At 43.3% G+C, this 20,608-nt stretch overlaps 1 protein-coding gene across 3 annotated transcripts in view; it reads right to left on the bottom strand.

Moving 5' to 3' along the window:
• Positions 1-3,051: 3,051 nt before the first annotated feature.
• sema5ba (sema domain, seven thrombospondin repeats (type 1 and type 1-like), transmembrane domain (TM) and short cytoplasmic domain, (semaphorin) 5Ba) overlaps positions 3,052-20,608 on the bottom strand; it is a 92,767-nt gene continuing 75,210 nt past the window's right edge. For all 3 annotated transcript variants that reach the window (XM_066687420.1, XM_066687421.1, XM_066687422.1), the window contains 11 exons: positions 18,550-18,667; positions 18,215-18,396; positions 16,513-16,656; positions 15,711-15,858; positions 15,058-15,283; positions 13,552-13,770; positions 11,945-12,115; positions 10,075-10,224; positions 9,230-9,274; positions 7,696-7,901; positions 3,052-6,753 (listed from right to left, as the gene is read on the bottom strand). In XM_066687420.1, the coding sequence (XP_066543517.1) occupies positions 6,592-6,753; positions 7,696-7,901; positions 9,230-9,274; positions 10,075-10,224; positions 11,945-12,115; positions 13,552-13,770; positions 15,058-15,283; positions 15,711-15,858; positions 16,513-16,656; positions 18,215-18,396; positions 18,550-18,667 (1,771 nt within the window). In that variant the 3' untranslated portion in view covers positions 3,052-6,591. The remainder of the gene's footprint in view (positions 6,754-7,695; positions 7,902-9,229; positions 9,275-10,074; positions 10,225-11,944; positions 12,116-13,551; positions 13,771-15,057; positions 15,284-15,710; positions 15,859-16,512; positions 16,657-18,214; positions 18,397-18,549; positions 18,668-20,608) is intronic.

Genomic DNA, 20,608 nt, shown 5'->3' with positions numbered 1-20,608 from the left:
AAAGGCATAATCGTGTGCATTCATCCATTTTTGCTTCTTCTATGACACTAAACTGCAACGACTGCCATGACTGGAAATTAGAAGGCTTGCTTCCTCTGTATCTCTCCATGAGATGAACTTGTTGGGCCTCGGCAGGTCATTCTTGGCATTTCAGCTGATGCGTTTGTGTTCCTATCGCTCGCTTAAACACGGTTAAACTCTGGGTTCCACCTGGTCTAATTTGTCAACAGCTTAGCATTCCCATTCTTTAGACAAAAAGTTTGATATGAATTTCCATACGCCTCTATGTTCAGCCCCCTCTTCGCTCTCCTTGTTTTTCACTTCAGGTGCCACCAGCTGTGCTCAGCTTTTGAAACTTTTCTGAAGATGCAAACTCCTCTCAATTTCCACTCCAGTTCCCAGTCCTTTCTGTGCAGGAAACGTTTTATGAGTGCCATTTATCTTTCTTACAGTCTGTGACAGGCAACAAATATCTTATTGAGGGATAAATTACACAAAACCTCAATACAGAGCGGATGCTTCCAGCAGTAATTTGCGATCAATTACTGTATTTTGTTGCAATAGGTCATTCTCCAACGTTTTTACCAGTCAAATTCTAGATGTTAGACTTTATTTAATGTTATACGTGTGTAAATATACATATATACACTGTATAATACTATTATACATATATACACTGCATAATGGAATACTTTTACACATATATGTGCATTATGCATCACAATACACATTTGTTTTTCCAGCTGCCCCACCGTTTTTGGATCCGCAGCAAAACCGAATATAAATCAGCCGTACAGGGTCACCGGCTGGGGGATAGAGATGATAAATGGGAGCGTCAGACGGCCTCCACTGGGGGTCCTTCACAGCCGACAGGGAGACAGATCCTCTTCTGAAACCGCATATTGAAATCCCATCACTTCCCCCGTCTCTGCAGTTTGAATTGATTCAATCCTGTTTGGTGTTTTAATTCGGTTTCATTAAAGGGAATCTTTGAATGTGACGCACTGCACGTCAATGGGAAATTAGGAAATCCACAATGAGAATGAGTGCAAGGAAATAATCATTTACACTACTGTACATTTTACACACACACAACTACAACATTACAATGATCAGATCATTGCTTTCAAACTTCCAAACCTTTATCATATACATTTTTTTCATGTGCAACTTCATGGTACACAAAACCAAGGGTCAGCGCAAAATATTTCAAAATTGTGCTGTCGGGGATTGCTACAGAAAACAAAGCCGGTTGTTCTCAACTCTCCAGGCCAGCCAATGCCTCTGACAGCTCTAGCTGCGGGGGAGGAAGGCCAGGTGCCATGGTTTGAGTAGTGTACTACACAGGAGACCCAAGCTTCTTTATTTATTTACTTGATATCGACTTAAAGGGCTTGTGTTCAGTACTGGTGGCAGGAGTCCCTGAGAGAACCGGGCGGTGGTTTGCTGGTCCTTATCTCAGCCTCCCGTGTGAATGTGGATCTCTGGCAAACAGTCAGCTGGCACCTCCACGCCAGCTGGGGTCCTGCCAATCTGTCAGCAAACACAAGTGATTGTCGTTTCCAATGCTCTACAGAGCACACCGCGCCTGCATTGAAACAACTCCACAATGCATCCGAGATAAGTCTTCAGGAGAGAGGAAGACATTCCTCTTCTGCACAGGCATACGCTTCTTTGATCTCTGAACAGTGGACAAAAAAAAAAAAAAAAGAACCGCACTGCACTGGCTCTCAGAATCGCATCATTTTAATTTTTTTTTTTTGCAGCCATCTGTTGTAAACAGCATGATCCTTCCAGGAGAATCTGTTAGTTAATGGGAAATCATCTTATAACAAATAAGGCAGGTTGACTATTGTAATTCTTAAATCACTCTCGCCAAGTCACACGCTTACTCTCCCGACTGCCAGCGATCTTCGGTGACACGGATTCTGTTGCCATTTGCAGGAATTTGTGTCGGAGCCCCCCCCCCGGCGTGCCATGGTTATTTCTCTGTATTGGTTAATTGTTCCATCAAAAAGACATCTGACAATTCCTGACCCCTCAGCTGGCTGGTTGGGCACCCCTCCAGTTTTTGTGTTTAATGTTTAACAATACCGTTTCTTCATCCCCCATGGGCTGGTTTCTTTTTTTCCCCATTTCAAGGACTGTGTTATTGACATTTGCGATTCACTCAGGTCCTTCGGCGGGCGAAGACCAGAGGAACGGGTCTGCGTTTCCTTAATCCGGTACCAGTCGCCTGCGAGGACCAATTCACTTGCATGTTGTAGTTTTTTTTTTTTTCTTTCGCGTATTTGGTTTGTGGAATGTGTTGTGCAATGTTCATCTTGGCAATTGCTTTCCTTTTCTTTCCAGGACGCTGCTGAATTTACATTTTCACCACAGAGAGCGAGAGAAAAGACTTTTCCCAAAAGGATCAGTCTATTTTCAAATTTTGCTTAAACATATAATATAAAAAAGTTGTGCTTCATCTCCTCTGAATCAGATACAAATGCTGACAGTTTGGGTTCGCATGACTTTAAATCAGAGGAGGATTTGGAGATAGGACTGCTCAGATCTGTGTCAAGGATCCAGATGAACTGCACACAACAAACACACAACATTACACAATCACTTCTGAAGGGTTTTTAAAGTCTATACACAGTTTAAAGAGATGGTTTGTAGTTTTAACAACCTTTCTTGCGTCTGTAAAACCTTTTTCTCATCACAAACGGACAGCACCAGCAACTTCGATGCTCATCATCACAACTGGCTGCCATTTTTCTATGGATTTGGTCCATGTAGAAAGTGTATTGTGGCCTTTTGTCCTGTAGGAGTTTGATCCAAACTAAAAATCAAGATACCAGGCATGCTGGAGCTGGGCTCAATCAGCATGAATATATCATGGACAGAAATGTTGATTTTGTGCATCGATGATTTGACTATCAAACTGCATCAACACAACGACCGCTGCACCCAGTAAGAGTAGTACAAAGACCGCACACTGCTTAGACTGGCTTATCCTGCATCTTTCGTTGGGAGGTACCGCAGAAGAATTAAGGCGTAACGTTTGAGTTGGCATCAAGGTTCTGTTTTATTATTCTTTACAATGTACAATATACAAAAATATAGAGTACCAAAAATTCACAGTGTCTAAAGGCAGTGATTACAGTCTAGATCACATATCTAACAGTACCACCAGATCAATTGCATAGGAGGGCACAACGCCTTCAGTATGGAGTTCAACAATACAACACGAGCACAGAATCAACTTCTTCTGCATCTATAGATTTCTCTCTCTCTATAGATAGATTAGTTTATGTTTGTGTGTATTTAAATACCATGAGGTTGTGATAAGGCAGACTATGATCCAGGACACCTGTACAACGACAGGCTTTATTCCACCTCTGGCAACAATATATGCAATTTCTAAAACACTGCTTGTAATTCTGAGAAAATGTATTATGAATTTGTAGCTTTAGCTTCCAGTTTTCCATTAAACTCTTGAGCCTCTGGGCTTAACGAAAGAGAGAGGATTTTTGATGGGCCATCACCAAGATTTGATTAAAAAAATAAAAATACGCCACACAGAACAGGTCTGTAACATTTGTCTGCGCTGCAGGGGCTTTGCGTGTAAGTGCCTCTGTAAAATAGTAACAATGAACGACCATTAAAAATATGAGGGATGGACGTGGAATTATGCATGTTCTGTTTGCATTGATGTGTTGGTTGTTTTCTACTCTAAAGTAGTTTGTTTCAGCATTATTTGCCAGTGTAGGTGAAAATACCTTTAAAATGTGATCATAAAAGCCTTCAATAAATACAAATAAGAAAAAGAAAATGTTTTTTTTAATGAGAATGATGCTAGCCTGGTGTCTGACTGAAGATACCAATCTGAGCAGCCTGTGATTTAGACTTGCATGGAAGTGTTGATGAACTCCATCCTTCACAATCTCTATGGTTGGTATTTACATAACTTCTGCGCTTTGTACAACTATAAGGCATTTAAAACAGTGTTAGCTATACAATATACATTTACATTAGACTAACTATAAAGTTCATTAAGTTGTCATCAAACAGCTTCTCCTATGTACAAATATAACTGCACATGATTCTCTTTTTTACGTTCTTCTTCAAGCGCAGGTTAAATGAAAACGTTCGCCGGTTTCTGCATTCGTTTCACAAGCATGAGAGGAGGACTGCGGCCGTCTGAAATGCCCCGACAGCCCCATTCCCTGTACAAACAGATTTTCTTTTCCAGTCAATGATATTTACTCCTCAGAGTTTTTGTTTTCTTGACACACAATATGGCAAGATGTAGTGCATAAACAATTCACGTACAGATGCAGTTGCGTTTCAATAGAAAGTGACAAGAAAGCATTCCCCTCGTTTTACTTTGTCTCTCCAGGATTGCAGAGTAAATCCTAGACTCGAAATATGTTACATGTATCACATGTTGTTATGTACTTTCCATATGTGGAAGAAAAAGCTCCCCATCCTCTCCCCAGCAAACACACACAAAGACGACACCTTAAAGCCCGCTCTCCGTGCGCACCGTATCCTGCAAGGAGTTTAGCACGGTGTCGAGCGAGGGATGAATTGTGCTCTGCAATGATTAATAGAGGGATGAAAGAATGGATCCAACATCGATTTCAAATGGACTGATTAAATACTGCTATATATGCATGCTACTAGATTTGATGCATCTTTATTATCCCAAAATTACTTCAATTTCAAATATTCATAGACTTTTGTAAAATTATTCTCTTTCTAAATCTGGCAAGTCCAGTTTTATAACAGATCTGACACCAGCAGCTCTTCAGACTCCCCCGGCTGCCCGTCACATCCTTAAATTACGCAGCTCACGGTCTCCATGTTGACTCAACACTTAAGTGACCCAGCCACTCATACATGCCACAGTGCATTCTGGGAAAAAGTCGTGGCATTAGAAATGTATCCTGTTCTAGATAATCGTACTGTTGAATTCAATGAAGGGTTGGAGCAGCATTTTAAATTCATTATTAATGACCAATCATGGTTTCTTAACAAATCGCCACAACAAACCACAATAAATAGGTTCTATTTGTTAATAAAATATATATTTTGTGACTGCAATCATCACCTGCTTTTTCAATTAACACTGCATTTAAACTGAATGTCTTTCATCAGTGATATTTAATTGTGCCGTGTCATTTAAGGCAGAGATCTCAAACATGGAAGCTCAGTCTTCTAGGTATTATTGCAGCCAGGCTCCCAGTAACTTAATGGTCTAATTAGCAGATTAATTGGATTAATTAAATACTTCTCTACAGGCTGCAAATTATGTTATAGGTAGTGTACCTTGAGTCTGAATCTTTTAAGCCTTTAAATAATGTTATATGTCTAAGTGATAAAATAAGTAGGTTAATTAAGTAATTGAGAGCTCGTAAACTGAAAAACACTGTGGGTTTGAGACTCCTTTTTGAAGGGACTCGGCAGCAGCATGTAGACTGCCTACAAAGAAAAAAGAAAAGATAAATGCAAGAGAGAGCTGCACGTACAGAGAGGGAATAATGGCGTATTCCTGTGATATACTTTCTAATCCGCAGAAAGCCAAGCATGTAACGGAGGTGCCACCTGAACGATGACTGCAGCGAAACCAGTATAACCAACAACGTGACAAGGCAAGCGAACACATTAGCTTATTTCCATTATAGTACCTCAGAATTCAGCTCGCTGGAAGACTATTATTTCTCACGCTATACCTGTTGTAATCAGGCAAGTACCCTTTAAATGTAATGAGCTTCTAAGTAGACAAAATGCCTTCCCGAGGAACTAGTATAGCTCATAGCACGAGTTCATTACCCTTGGAACAAACCACAAACCTGGGGAGTAGATCCACTGAAAACAAAGAAGGATTAATATTGATTTTCATTCCTTTTTTGCAAGTACTGTAGCGTGGAATACCATTACATACTAGACTCATTATATAGTAATGGCTTTTTATGCTTTAGTGTATTAGTTTTTAAAGAGAAGCTACTTTTACCCATATTAAGAGAGCAGGGTTAACCAGATTTCACACAGACAGGGTCAGGTTATGGAAATGCATCCCAAACGTTGCTTCAAGGACACTTACAGCGTCGATAAAACACTCCCTGGTTATCGGGTTTCCTCTTCAGTCCAACGACCAGGTCTTGAAATTTAAATTAGAGGTTCTTCAAGGAGATGGCAACATCTAATTCCACCGCTGCCGGTTTGACAGTCAGACTGTGGCGTAAATCACTCGCTCGCTGGAGAACATCATTGCTGTTTTTAAAAAGTGCGTCCTTAAAAGCGAGACGTCCACAACAAGCGAGAGAAACAAAAATAAAAATGTCCTTTATCCCTAACGAGGGTTTGACAGTAGAAGGTGAACCGAGAGCAGTTTCTCCGAGACTTTGCGCAGTGTCTTGTGCCGGGAGCAGCGAAGTCGTTTCACAGAAAGTCAGCTGGGAAGCAGTCTCTTGACGCAAATAGGTTTGTTCGATTAGGGAGAGGAAAAGAATAAGTCTGTCTGTCTGTATATATATATATATATATATATATATATATATATATATAGATAGATTAAGGTCCAGCTGCAGCCATGATTGTGTCTCAGCTGTTGGTGTAGGTTCTGCCCGGAGATGAGTCCGGCCTGTAGTCATACTTGTTCAGAGTGGGGGGGTAATACGTGGTTGTGTAAACATTGGTCTGCTGTAAAGGCGAGTGGAAAAAGTTGGTCCTTTCATCCGGAATCAAATTGTTCTTGTTCAGCGTCTGCAACGTATCAGAGAGACAGAAGGACAATGTCATTTAAAACAGAATTTGTTCTACAACCTCCTAAGCAACCTAAACAATATAGAGATCTCAAGCCCTCTCGGCTGTTTCTCATTAAAACCGCTGCTAAGTGCCTTCGGTCCTGGCGATGACAGCACGGACACCAAGAGACGGCACTGTGTGGACTTTTACATTTAAATATCCTGTCAGGATTAGTCAGTTCTGTTGGAAATTAGATTTCACTTGTTTGCAATCAATTGGTTTCTTCTGTCCTCATGGTCCTCATTAGACACATCAGTATTTAATCTTCTGTGTTCTCCGTCATGACATGCTTTCAGAGACTGACTCACGCTCTCAAGAGTACACTCGACAGACGCACCCAGAGAGAGTGGCTGAACACCACAGCCTTTTCTCCGCCTAAGCGGTTTCAGCTGCACCGTTAAAGCTTGGCTCGGTGCGTCCTGCGAGCCGCCGCTGAACACGTCATACCCATGCAGGACGCGGCGGCAAAACACAGACTAGAGCCCATAATTTCGGCCAACTCGAGGGAGCTGGGTGTCAAAGGAAGGACAAAGACTGGGAAACAGAAATCACCGAACCAGACGTCTGCTGATTAGATATGCAACGGTTTCTCTGTGACAGCTGGAGATGTCAGGCAACAGGCTGCCATTGAACACACCTAATGGATGCCATTAATAAAAAGATTGACTGAATGCCAGCATCTAAACTGTGCGGATTGGACGACACAGGGTACGGGGAGAAGTCTGATGGCAGTGTCTGGAAACTAGTTTATTTGATTTTCTGCAAAGGAAATCTCATATGAAGTTACACCTAAGCTAGATGTTTACCATAGCACTAAATAAATACATTTATACATCAGTCAGTCAATCAATGAACATGAAGCTCAGACCACGTCCCCTGCTACCCAACCCTGTTCCCTACCTTAAACTCCATTGGAGTGTACTTCTCATTCTTTGGCGTGGTGTTCCCCTTGTAGTTCAGATGGTTTGGAGTCGTCGGGTGGATCACCGCGGACTCCTGGGTCTGCTTCTGAAACTTCTGGCAGTACGCGTAGATCAGGAACGTCAGGAGACTGGCACCGAAGAAACAGGAGACTCCGGTGGCTATGAGATGAACGAGGCTGAAACCTTGACAGAGAGAGAGAGAGAAAGGAAATTATAAACCAAACACGTTGCATAATATCGATATATCCAATTTGTGTGCTGCTTTTCAGCACAGTTCCTTACATTTCCACTGCCCTCTTTCTTGTTGTTTGCCAATGGGCTTTTTAAAATCTACTTTACTATAGATTTCCAATTCCAGGCTCGGTTAATGAGAAGTGTTGTCAGAACAGGAGCTCTGGGCCACACAGGGGCCGCACTGACGGGAGGATGTGATTGTGGGCTCTGCAGGAGGCGCCTGCTTTCCCGAGGAAACACACACATAATGAGCCCGTCATCTCGGCGCTCATCCGCTGGAAGGCACAGGAAATTGTCTTCAGCCCTTCAGCCTGTTCTTGCAGTGGTAAGTCACACCTAGCATAATTAAAATCCTAATTACTACCTGCCTTTTTTGTATCAGTTATTATCAGAGTCCATGTTCGACTTGAGATACATATGAAAATGGAAGTTCATTAAAAAGGGGGCTTGAATTGGGTCTCTCTTGATAATATGAAAATATCTTCTCTTTGTATAAGGTACTATACTGGTCATTAAAGGGCAACCACTACCCATAATTGTGTACATTTCATTGAGTTTGATCATTACTGCATACCTTCACCAGTTTAACAGTAATCAGAAAATGACTTTCTTCCATTTAGCACCAAATGGATGAATCAGTAACTACTGGCATGTATACATTTAAAAACATTAAACAGATTGGATGTTCAGTAATACTAAAAATACATATTTGTCCTCCTGCAGGATGCGGTTTGTTGTAATAACACTACTTCACTAATAAATCTCATGTCTGTAGTACACTTAGGTGCACATGTTCCCTGTCAATTTGGCTTGAACATTTACTTCAAAAGAGACATTTGTATTTCCTTTGATCGCCCCTTTCTTACGGTTTTGCCCAGTAGGATAAATAGTAGAAATTTGTTTGATATGGACAGACAGACAGACAGACAGACAGACAATACATTGGGTTATATGACTAATGTTGCTCATACACATACAGGGCAGTGCAGGAAGCTTCGACGCAGTGACATCCATGCTGATTCCAGTCGTATTTACAAGTGACAAAACGGATAAGAATAAACTTTGAAAAGCAAAGAAACATCTCAGGTAGTTTATCCCACTGATCTCCCTTTGATCGCTGCCAGAACAGAAAACCTGGCGCTGTGCGGAGCTACATGTACCTGTCAGCACGCGGGCACAGATGAGAGCTAAACACGAGAGAGGACACGGAGGAATGAAAACACGAGACAGGGAACGAGGTGGGGGGGGGATATGTAGGATGTGGTTAATCCATTTACCTCCACACTGCAGGTCCTTGTCAAAACTGGAGGCTGGCAGGATCACTGTGGCGTCGATACAGGAGAGAACAAACTGTGTTATTGTTCTTGTAAAACACACATGCCATATTTCAAACTCACTTCAGTGCCTTTCCTTGACTACAGTCAATTGAGTTGTACATTTCTTTTTAAATACTAGCCATGATCCATCTCTTGTCTTGTGAAAGTCTTTAGGGTTTTAGAACACTGGGAATTTGGAAGGTTGGGACATTTTGCCCTTAAACCCCCCAATCCAAATAAACGGTCTTTGAAACCCCCCATCTCTTCCTAAGCTGGCTTGGAAAGATTCCTTTGTAAGTCATAAGGGAGGAAGGAGGGAAATTGTTGTACGTGTCAATTTTTTTCCGCTCTCGAATTGCCGTTTCAGCTCCACTACAAAAGACAAGCGGCTCACACCGGTGAGGCAATTAAGGCAGCGGGGGCATCGTTATCTCCCCGTGACATTGGGTCTGGCTCCGGAGGAGGGCTGGAGAACTTTCCTATAAATTGAAATTCCTACCTCTGATTGGAAAGGGATTTTTAATTAACAGACAAGGATATCTAATAATTGATCGGGAGCTCACAGCCTCCATCCCCTTTCATGCAGTTCACCTTTTAACTTTCTTTGCAGGTTCGTGGTTGTCTTTTTTCCCCCCCAACCAAAAATAAAAATAAAACCCCATATCAGACTGCTCTTATCCTCCCATAATTTACAACATCGCACCACTATTTGATTCCCTTTGAGCAACTTAGATCTGAAAAGAATAAAATATGGGCTTCAATTTGTTTTTGTGAACTAAATACACCTTGGTGGCGCGCCCAGTTACCTGGGATCTCGTTGTAGAGGCACTCCCTGTGCTCGGTGGCGTTGCCCAGGCACTCGGCCAGGCCCGGGCTCTGGACCTCGCAGTAGCGGCTCCGTGTCTGCAGGCCGTCTTCACTGCAGAGAGCCCACTCTGACCAGTCCGACCAGCCGCCTGCAACGAGCACGAAGGGTCAGAGATCCACGGAGGAAGAGCACTGACCGATATGAAGTACGGAGGCAGATCTCCAACTGTGTCTACAACTGGGACTAAGAGGATCGCCAGGTCAGCCCAGGGCCTGGGGTCAGGGGTCAAAGGTCAAAGTACTGTCTGCACTACATGGAAAAGGGACAATACTGTACAGGCATGGTTTATATCTCTATTTTGTTTATTACTCAATCCTGTTGGGATCTGGTCCACAAGTTATTAGTAAGCAGCGAGGGTAGTGATTTTTCCTGCTTTCATTTCATGTGTACAGTTAATCATTTATTTGCCAAATGCTTTTGCTAATTGATGTGTGAGGAACCCAGGGTAATTGCTCTATAAAGTTCAATTTATCGTTGTCTCCGGAATAAAAGAAACCGAATTAATTAAAGAGGTAGAGAAGGAGAGAAGAGAGAAGGGTGTTGGGGACGAAAGAAACAAACCATCAAACAACCCACAAAATGGCTTTGATGTACCATTACTGCAGCCACCTTTTCAAATCACTTGAGGACAAAAACATCCTTTAAATTCTTAATAAAATGTTTTACAAGTACTTTTCAGACGCACGCCGAGTTAGGCTACAGGTCATTTTAATCCGAAGTGCTGCGTCTGACTGATGTACTGTCCGTCGTTAAGTGTACTCAGTGATGACAAGAACATTGGACATTAGCATATACACAGTCAATCACGTTGTGTTGCTAACAGGTAGTTTGAAATCTGAGGAAGCATTAACCTGATGAAAATAGATCTGCATTAGAATGAAATGCAAAAATACCTCGCCCTTTGCATCTGATTAAGACTTGAAAAGAATTTCCACATGAATAATAGGTCTTGTAAAGGAACTGGCTGTCAGGTGGCTTTTAGTGCCTCGCTTTTAAAGCCGATCACAATACAACATATCAAATCCACACTAAGACAAATGAGATGGAGATTAAAGACCAGAAAAAGGGAGATCTGCTCAATTATAGTGTAGTGTGCACAGCTAGCTATATTTTCATCAAGTTTGTTGGTTTGGATTTTTATATCACCCTGGACGTGCGTTTTATTTTAATATTTCCTTTGCATTCGGTAGAAGGAAGAAAAAGAAAAGTCATTTTGGGAAACAGTCTTCTGCAAAAATTGACTGAACAGAAGAGTGAGACGGATCCCTGTTGTTCGTTCAATGACATGATCTAACGCAGCACACTAATTCGCTTGCAAATGCGTCCTGCAGTGATTTATTATGGATTGATTGGTGGTACCAAACTTTCTTTTGAAAATCCTTTCCAATTAGCTCGCTGCGGAGGACCAGGGACCCGAAGCGTTCATGCATTTGAAACACAGTGCCTACATTATAGTCTCTGGATCCTGCTGGCAGGGCAATTAAACGTGCCCACCATTTAAGACCCCTCTCACAACACAAGACACAATACATATATAATACACACACAAAAAACACTCCTCTTAGTGGGTTAAATATATATTCCAGCTAAATGGGTCATGGTCTCTGTGTCAGTCTGAAAATGGACAGGTTATATTTCCCTACATGCACCACAAAAGGAGAGAAGCTATTAGACTGGGAACAAAGGTATAGATTTATAATAGATCGATGAATATGGGTGATAAAAGTCCTCTAGGACAATAGCTCAGTTTACCATGATCACTAACAAAGGGATTATATACATTTAAAGGTTATAGCGTCCCCCCTTACCTTCGCAGGAGTGGGTGTTGCAGAGTGCCTCCTCGGTGTGCAGGCCCAGGCAGATGTCCCCCCCGTTGGCGGGAGACGGGTTGGTGCAGGTGCGAGTGCGCTGGTAGTGCCCCCCGCCACACGTGACCGAACACTGGGACCATGAAGACCAGCAGGACCAGGCCCCCTTCACTGGACACACAGACGCAGGAGACAGATGGACAGCAGGGTCACCCACGGGGCTCGACACGACACACACCTGTGCGGTTGTGATGCCACCTGAGAAACATCTGCACCACCTGGCATTGTATACGGCACAGGACATTTGTACCCTGAATATACCCTCTCAACACAGAAACATGCTGAGCTATGGGTAATCAATGTTAATAGTCTCACTTAGCACTCCACATCATTCATATTTACACATCTAAAAGGAACCAGACAAAGTGCACACAGTTAAACTACTCAAAATGCTCGATATCCAGCAAAAGACTGACCTCCAACACGAAGGATGTCTTCAGAAACCTGGTGGACTATGATTTGCTTCTGTTACTGTTCCGTCCCTGTTCATTTTACCCTTCTGCTCGGTTTTATAAAAAGTACCGTTTTATTTTGTAATTTTATTTCTGCAGCTTGCCAAAGGAACCTCAGTGGGCCCAGACAGATGCTTACAGATTGCCTGTACAGAAATACGATCGGAAATGATGTTGGAGAACCGAGTTTACACAAACCAAAATACACTCCTGGGGACTGTGACTCCAACCGCGGCACCTGCATCGAGGTGTGCGTTAGCGGCAGCTCGGCATCTGACAGAGTCCCCCCGACTCCCACACATGCAATAGACGTAAGAGCCGGGCAATGAGAGCTGATCAGACAGCTGTAAGCACTACAATTAAGTGCAAGCTGAAGTGGTATATATTCAAGAGTACATCTGGGAAGATTCTGTGATGTGATATTAAAAAGACTTCCAGAAGTCACTGAAGTGAACCAGTGTAGAGATGAAAATTATAATTGGTGTTTTAATAAAAAACGAGGGGACGAATCATTTGTCTTCAGGTGGTACTATATTTTACCATTTAACATATCCATTTGTTTCTAATCAACTGTAATCAAATCAAACTCACAGTAGGACACTTTTTTGCTTAGAAAAAACAAATCAAAAACATGTCAATAGTTGTAATCCAAATTACCTGAATTGTTTACCGATGGAGGCAACATGTGTTTGCAAATGTCTTGTAGATAAAGAGTTCAGCTAGCAAACAAGCAAAGGAAAGACAAACAGCAACTAGCAACTAATAATCCAATAAGACAGATGGGGTATTTAAATATCTCTATCTGATAATGGGTTGAATTGCACTTGATAAAGCGACATATACCTGTTCTCCAAAAGATGCCTTTCAGAGACAAGGTTAAAGGAACACAACCTCTTTGGTCTTGAACAGAAATCCTGAAATTTAACCCAAGGTCCACCACCTAGAAACAGCTGCCAGAACTGAGCTATTAAATTACTAACAAAAATTTTAAAGTCCATCTCTCCTGAAAGTTACACATTCCAGAGAGTTCTTGTGGAAAACACAAGTCAATGATGGTGCCTGAGGTTCCAGTCGAGGCGCGAAGGAGCTGCTTACCGGCGCAGGGCTGGGGGTTGCAGTCCTGGTACTCCAGTGCCGATCCCGCGCAGGCCAGGCTGCCGCTCTTGGGATCAGGGCCGGCACAGGTGCGTCTGCGGGTGCGGAAGCCCTTCTCGCAGTCCTGGGAACAGGAGGACCAGCTCTCCCAGGATGCCCAGCCGGTGCCCGGTGCTCGGGCCAGGGGCCGCCCGCTCCTCAGCAGGTCCTCGACCAGCGCTGTGAACCCAACACAAGCCCATGTCAAACACCTGGATGAAGTTGACAACAGTTTTACAGGAAGACACACTGAGCCTAATTTATCAATCTCCCTATTCTATTTGGAACTCTTTTGTGGAATGTTTTATGTGGGGGGGGGGGGGGTTACATATGTTTTTATATATATATATATATATATATATATATATATATAAAAAAATAATATATATAATATATATTATGACTTTATTCACTACTGTGGCACCAAAGCTTAAATGAACATAAAATGAATGTATATAATGCTGGAGCAGGAATACAAATGTAGAGAAAATCTTAAAATAACTCAAAATAACACCCATGAGAATGTGTGCACGCTTGTAGAATTCACACAGACTAAAAAGCCAACCGATGCCCTAGAACAGATGTCTAATCTAGAGCCATGCATAGCAATAGCAAAATATAACCAAACATGTTCAAAATCAACCACTTTATTTCACTATTGGAAAAGGCCTCCAGTCAGAAATGTTGAATCTGCATTTTAGAAATAATGACCAATATCCTTGTGTCACTAATTGACAACTTTCAAATGAGTTTTAATCCAACAGTAATCTTAACACACTTATGTTCAGTCAATGATACAAAGTAAGTATTTGCTCTCGTTTAGCAAAACAGTGAGTAGATCAATGTCAAGCAAAGTGCAACACAAGTACAGGGTTTTATTTTTCCTGTGACACCAAACCCTCCTGTTGTTCAGTGATTTGTGGTGTAACAGTTGAGGAGAGTGCAATATTTCATCTGTGAGACAGAATATGCATGCCGCTCTCACAAGTGAAAGCTCCCGTCCCCTCGCTTCCTAAATCCCCGTCTCACACTGTTCATCACACATGAGGAGGCACACTCCCCAAACTGTTGACAGTGAAAAACAGCATTAGCCTCTGCATCGATTAGCTGTAAAGCCCGAATCAAGAAAGTGCTCGGCTGTGACCCAACAACCCCAGAGACCTTTAACCAAACATAACATATCCGAGAGCCAGAACATCTGTGGCAGAATCAACAAGAAGTGATTCAGACGCAATACACGGAAATCCCTGATATAAACGTGTGCTGTTCTAGACAGTTTTGATCTGTAAGAATTTGTAACCGACCTTGTGATAAGAGTGCATCTCGAACAAAGAACATCTTATAATTCAAAAAAAGAACAACTGGCAATTCAGCAAACTTTCACTCAGGATATTTGAAACTTTTTCCATTCACCCTCATCCGCGGCACTTGATCCGATCGTATCAGGAGCGAGGCACAAACACTCACTGTCCGTCTCGCAGGCCGAGGAGCCGTCGTTGGGGCAGAAGCGTGTTTCCACTTTGCGTTTGCCGAACTGCAGCTCGTGGGGGTCGGGCAGCTGCGCCCGGCAGGTGTAGCGGACCCTCTGCTCCTGCCGCGCCCCGCCCTGAGTGATGTTCACCGGCATCCATGGGGTCCAGGGTGTGTTTCGCCTCACTTCGGGGCAAGACTCCAGGTTACAGGCTTTGTACTCCTGCAGCCAGGGGAAAAGATGACAACTCAAGCACAACTGAAGTCCTTCTCTGCTGCGTTGTTGAAGGCCACAAGGTATTAAAATTCTCCCTTTATTACTACAGGGTGGCCCTTATATTCACTCAAACTTGCAAACAAATCTATAAATCTATATGTACATTTAGGAAACAAGCAACACACAAACATTAAGTTAGAGACACTTTTCTTATTTGTGTGTTTGTTTTGCTCCAAATATTCACCTCGTCTCTGAGGTCAAAACTCTTTGGCCTATCTTCTAAACGTCTGCCACCCACCCCCACCTCAACACACACTTCTCTAAGAGCTCATGTGATAAGCAGAAGTGCCCCCACACTGTCTCCCAGGGTGTTGCCTGACGGAGGGCAGGATATTGGACCAGCGGACGGTGGTGAATGGACAGAAACACATACCAAAGGACACCCCGGGCAGCTGTTTCCATTTTCACAGTTGCGGACCCTGGAGTGGACCCCCCCGCCACACTCCGAACTGCACTTAGTCCAGGACCCCCACGGAGACCAGAATATGGGTAGCGGACACTGACTGTTCTCATTGCAGAACCTGCCACAAATGAGGAGACACAATGAAAATGAAAAAGCAAGCCGCATCAGAACACAAACTCAACGAATGCCTTTCAGGTGTTACTAATGGGTACGGACTAATACCGAATACCCTCCATCGTACCCAATCAGACAGCTGGCATTTACACAGCTGTCCGACACTGATGGAACGGAGTTTTCGGCCAGGCGAAACCCAGGGGAATTTGGGAGACAGTAAGACAAATGGACAAGACCATACCCAGTCAAAAGAGTTTAAAAAGCTATTAAAGAGTCAGGCTAAATTCATCAAGGCTAAGACGGAGCAAATGAGAAAGAAACACTCAATGGGTTCAGTTTTAAATATCTCCACAATAGCCATATTGATTACTCTCAGTGCTCGCCTCGGAACGGCTTAATTTAAAGAGCGCACCGACAAGAGGGGGGGAAAAAAGCATGATAATGAATGAGGACAAGAGACCTTTGAAGGACAAAGTAACCGAAACTCATGCACTTCTATTCACAGCTATTTTAAAAAACTGGTGTTTTACAGACGGGTTCAGTGCGCCTCTCTAAACGCAGACCCAGGAGTAGCAGAGAACGCGGTTGTAAAAAAAAGTGGTGCTCAGAGACTTCCTATCCAGGCCGTCTCTGTGACACGGAGGGCTCTCTGCCTCACCTTTCCTCGCGACTCTGCCCTACACACACTCTGCCCCCGTGCCGCGGGGAGGGGTTATTACAGGAGCGCTGGCGGACCTGGAACCCTATTCCACAGGACGTACTGCACTGGGCCCAGGAGGACCAGGGCGTCCAGCCACCATTCCTGCACGACACAAGGACATTGAAATCAGATGAAGGAATCACAGACACAGAACCGCTGCATTGAGGGAAAATCATAAATACATGCATATATACATACATACATAAACAAAGAGATGAATAAATTAAATAAAACGATTGTTCCGTCCCCTCCCACGTCCCAAAGCCCTGGCTGCTCTAGATTGTCCTGTAGTCTGAGTGAAGTGATTATCGATAATGGATGAATAAATAAAATAAAATGTATGATGTTCAAAGGATTTTTTTTATTTATTTAATGATAATTGGCATCATACTGTGAGAAACCATCAATACAATACAGAACAAAACATGATTGTGTTCAGGTCTCGGAAGCTGGCCAAGAGTCTGTGTTGCTGTTGACGTTCTTATTTAACTCTGCTCTGTGAACACTGCAATGTAAGGCAAAACCTGGGAGTTTTTAGTTTTTTTTTTTTTAAACACAAACACATCTAATTGCTACATCCTGTAAAACAATTCAATTCCAGCACCCTTTTTAATCTCGCACAGCTATGCATTGAATACAATGAACCTATCCATTCCCACAAAGCTTCAGAGGAGAATTCTCAATCATTATAATTGGGTAATGCCTTCAAAACACAGATGGCGGTGCAACTAGCCCTTGGTGTGGAGGAAAAATGTAGTTTTGCTTCCCTCCCCCTCCCCACCTCCTTTGTGGAATATCTTAACACTTTCACAAGATGCTGGGAGGTAAAAGCATTGACAAAGATGGTGTTATTTAACTCCCAGCAGTGGTGAATTAGCATGCCAACACTATCTGCATGGCAGTTTAGTCCCAATGGATAACATATCCTTGGCATATCTTCACACTATTGTGAATGATGGCTTCCTTTGGCTAGATTGTTGGACAACTTTGTAATCTGTGACGTGTACCAAGGACCACTGCAGTTCAGGTTCAGACTGCTTTCAATTATGACCCAAGTCCGATTCAGCGAGGTCTGGGAGGTTCGTTTAAACTTCAAGGTTGTTATATAAACCAACTTTGGCTCAGGGGTTCGTCTGGCACAAAGGCAGTGACAGTGTTGCGCGATCCCTGGCATGTTTGACGAGAGGAGGGAATAAAGGAGGTCACAGCAGCATGCGAGTCCCTCACTCCCGACTTCAAAAACGCTTTTTAAAAAGGACTCCCCTCGGACCTGAAGTTTCAGCGCACGTCAGAGAAGGTGAGGGTTGCTTCTTGTGAGAGGACCCCATGGCGCTCTCAGGCAGTAGCCTGGCACACGCTTCTCTCAAAACAAACACAGCCGGGACGAAGCCTTTTTGTTGTTCACTTTTTATACTCTTCACACAATTAATACTATTTGAGGTAAATGTTTTCTAAGTACTGCTGTGCGTGAAAAGGACTACATAACTAATTTAGTAAGCTATTATTACACCAATTATTAAATATACATGCTACCCAGGCAACGTTTTTGGAACAATTGTTTCACTAAATTCGGATAAGAAAACCCAAACCTCCTTCTCACTCTGACCAGTTTTTTGCAGCAAATCTAGATGCACACACAGCAACTGGATTTGCGCGTTACCTGGAGCAGTTGGCCACCTCAATGGTCGGCCCCTCGCAGGTGCGGCCCCCACAGAGAGGGCCTGGGCTGTCACAGGACCGCGAGCGGCACATGCATGTTCCAGTAGTGTCGCCATCGTCGTGATCGCAGGATTGCCAGGAAGACCAAGGTCCAAAGGCACCACTGACCGTCAAGTTCCTCACCTGTGAGCACGAATTCAGAGGAAAGTCAAGCAGGTGGGGAGAGGAATCACATCAAACCAAGGCATGAACCTTGAAAATGCAATTGTACAAAAGATGGAGAAATATGCTTCATATAACGAGTGGGTGCAATAAACGCAGAGGCCGGGCACTTACCGGGCACTCTGTGATGTTCTGGGTCCACTGGCTCATGTTGGAGCTGTCCTCAATCGTCGTGCAGCGCTTTTGCTTGCTGTCCCAGCCGCAGTACGGGTCTCTGGCATCCAGGCACAAGCTGCAGGTAAACAGAGAAGACGTTAATTGCAGAGAGGCTGGCATCCTCTTGGCCGACTAATTAAGCAATCCTTTACGACTTGTCTCATGTGCCTGTTTGCTTAGACTAAAAGCAAACTGCCTCGGTTAAATCTTGTAATAATATGGGAGGAGAAAAAACGACCAGGTAAACAAATAATCATGTAATCCCCAAGACAAATGTTGTACTGTGAAACATGCCTCTCAGCGGCAAAATACTGTTTTCCCCTTGAAATCATTGTCTAATTGAAGAGTAATTCTTTTAAAACAATTAATGAAATTAAGTGGTCTGAGCGAATCCTGGTGGTGCTTTGCAAGAACACGGGGCGCTTAAATGCGTGTCTTTTTTCCAGCATGTTTGTTCACTTCAACGGCGGCTCATGTTTTCCAGTGAGGTTGTGAAAATTAATCATGTTGGCAGCACATAATGGTAAATAAAACTCATTTCAAAGAATGTGTAAAAGAACAACTAATCCAGTTTGTGGTGGAAAGAACCACAGGTCACATTAAAAGACCACCTCTGGACCCAGTGACTGGTCTCTCAGTAAGGGTTTTACTAGGTTGGCTGAAGATACCAAGTAGTGTGAACACAATCCTTTCATTATAATTCAAAAACCACAAGAACCCGAATCTCATCCCAAGGTGATTCTTCTTGATGTCACGAAAGACATTGAAAGACACGCTGTCTAGCCCCGACACCGGCACTGTGATCTTAACCTCAGCAGCACCCACCCGTCACCACCGGAGGATCCCGCTCACAAAGACGACGAGGTGTCACTCGGCCCCGGCTGTCCTTCCCAATGAAAACGGAGACTTTTCAATTTGTCAGGGGGAAGAAGTCATAATAAGGCATCCATCAAAATCTGGACAGGGCTCTCTCGTTATGATGGCTCCACGCCAAGCACACTTAGGCTCTAATAAAAACAATTACGCTGTCTTAGGGACTTGGGGGAATACGAGGCAGCCATGCGTATCACCTCTGGTTAAAGGAGCAGTGTTATAAATAATCGTAATGGGGCAGGAGGAGGATTTTAAGGCTGCCGGTAAGCACAGCCCGTGGGTGAGGGATCAAGCGTGATGGCTGACACTGATCGGGTTTTGACACTTGACAGTGAAGGCTGGCGGTGTAACCCGAGTGGAGCAGTAAGCATTGTTCAATTAGCGCCTGCGTTCTGACTCCCGCTTCTCTTACCACCAAACTCTGCTTCTGTCGGGTTCGTTTAACACTGAAGTCGTAAATCCGTGGGGATGTTTAATATTAATGTTGCCGACACTGTGGTACCATTGTGCGTTTCATACGGGCAATCAATTTTAAACAGCCTCATAATTACATTTTAGCTGCTGAAGCCTTTGATTTGCAAATGTTTTCTGCCTCTCTCTTGGGACTAGGCCGTAGCAGGGTATACAAATACTGTGGATTAAACTTGGTTTGAAACAGCCGCAAACTACAACACTTTAAATTGCATATAATTACATTCCTGTGTCCTTAAGGGGACACACAACACCAGATATAAAAGACTTGGATCGTACATATATAGAATGATCTTTTAGGAAAAACTCAGTCAAGCAACGGAGACCAATATAGACAGATTGCTCTCTTACAAAAAAGCCAATGTTTCTCGATATGTCTCCATCATTTCCTATGTGTGTCCACACCAAGAGAGAGAGAACCCTACAACCTTGACCTCCAAACAAACGCGCTCACCCCCAAAGTCCGCCTGCATCCCGTTAATTAAAGCACAGAAACCTTCTCCCATGAACTGTCAGCCATAAAGTCAACCATCCATGTAAGCTCTTAAGACTATGGAAATACCAACACGAAAGCACAGCCGAGAGGAATGCTGAGTTGACATTTTGATGTGGATGCATGGCAGGCCCATTTTGAGAGCGCAGGGTTATTATAGGCTCGAGTAGTATAAACATT

Source organism: Amia ocellicauda, chromosome 16 (genome assembly GCF_036373705.1).
Source record: "Amia ocellicauda isolate fAmiCal2 chromosome 16, fAmiCal2.hap1, whole genome shotgun sequence".
NCBI classification, from domain to species: Eukaryota; Metazoa; Chordata; class Actinopteri; order Amiiformes; family Amiidae; genus Amia; species Amia ocellicauda.
The sequence above is the reverse complement of the archived record's forward strand: the minus strand, read 5'-3'. Positions and strand labels throughout refer to the sequence as shown.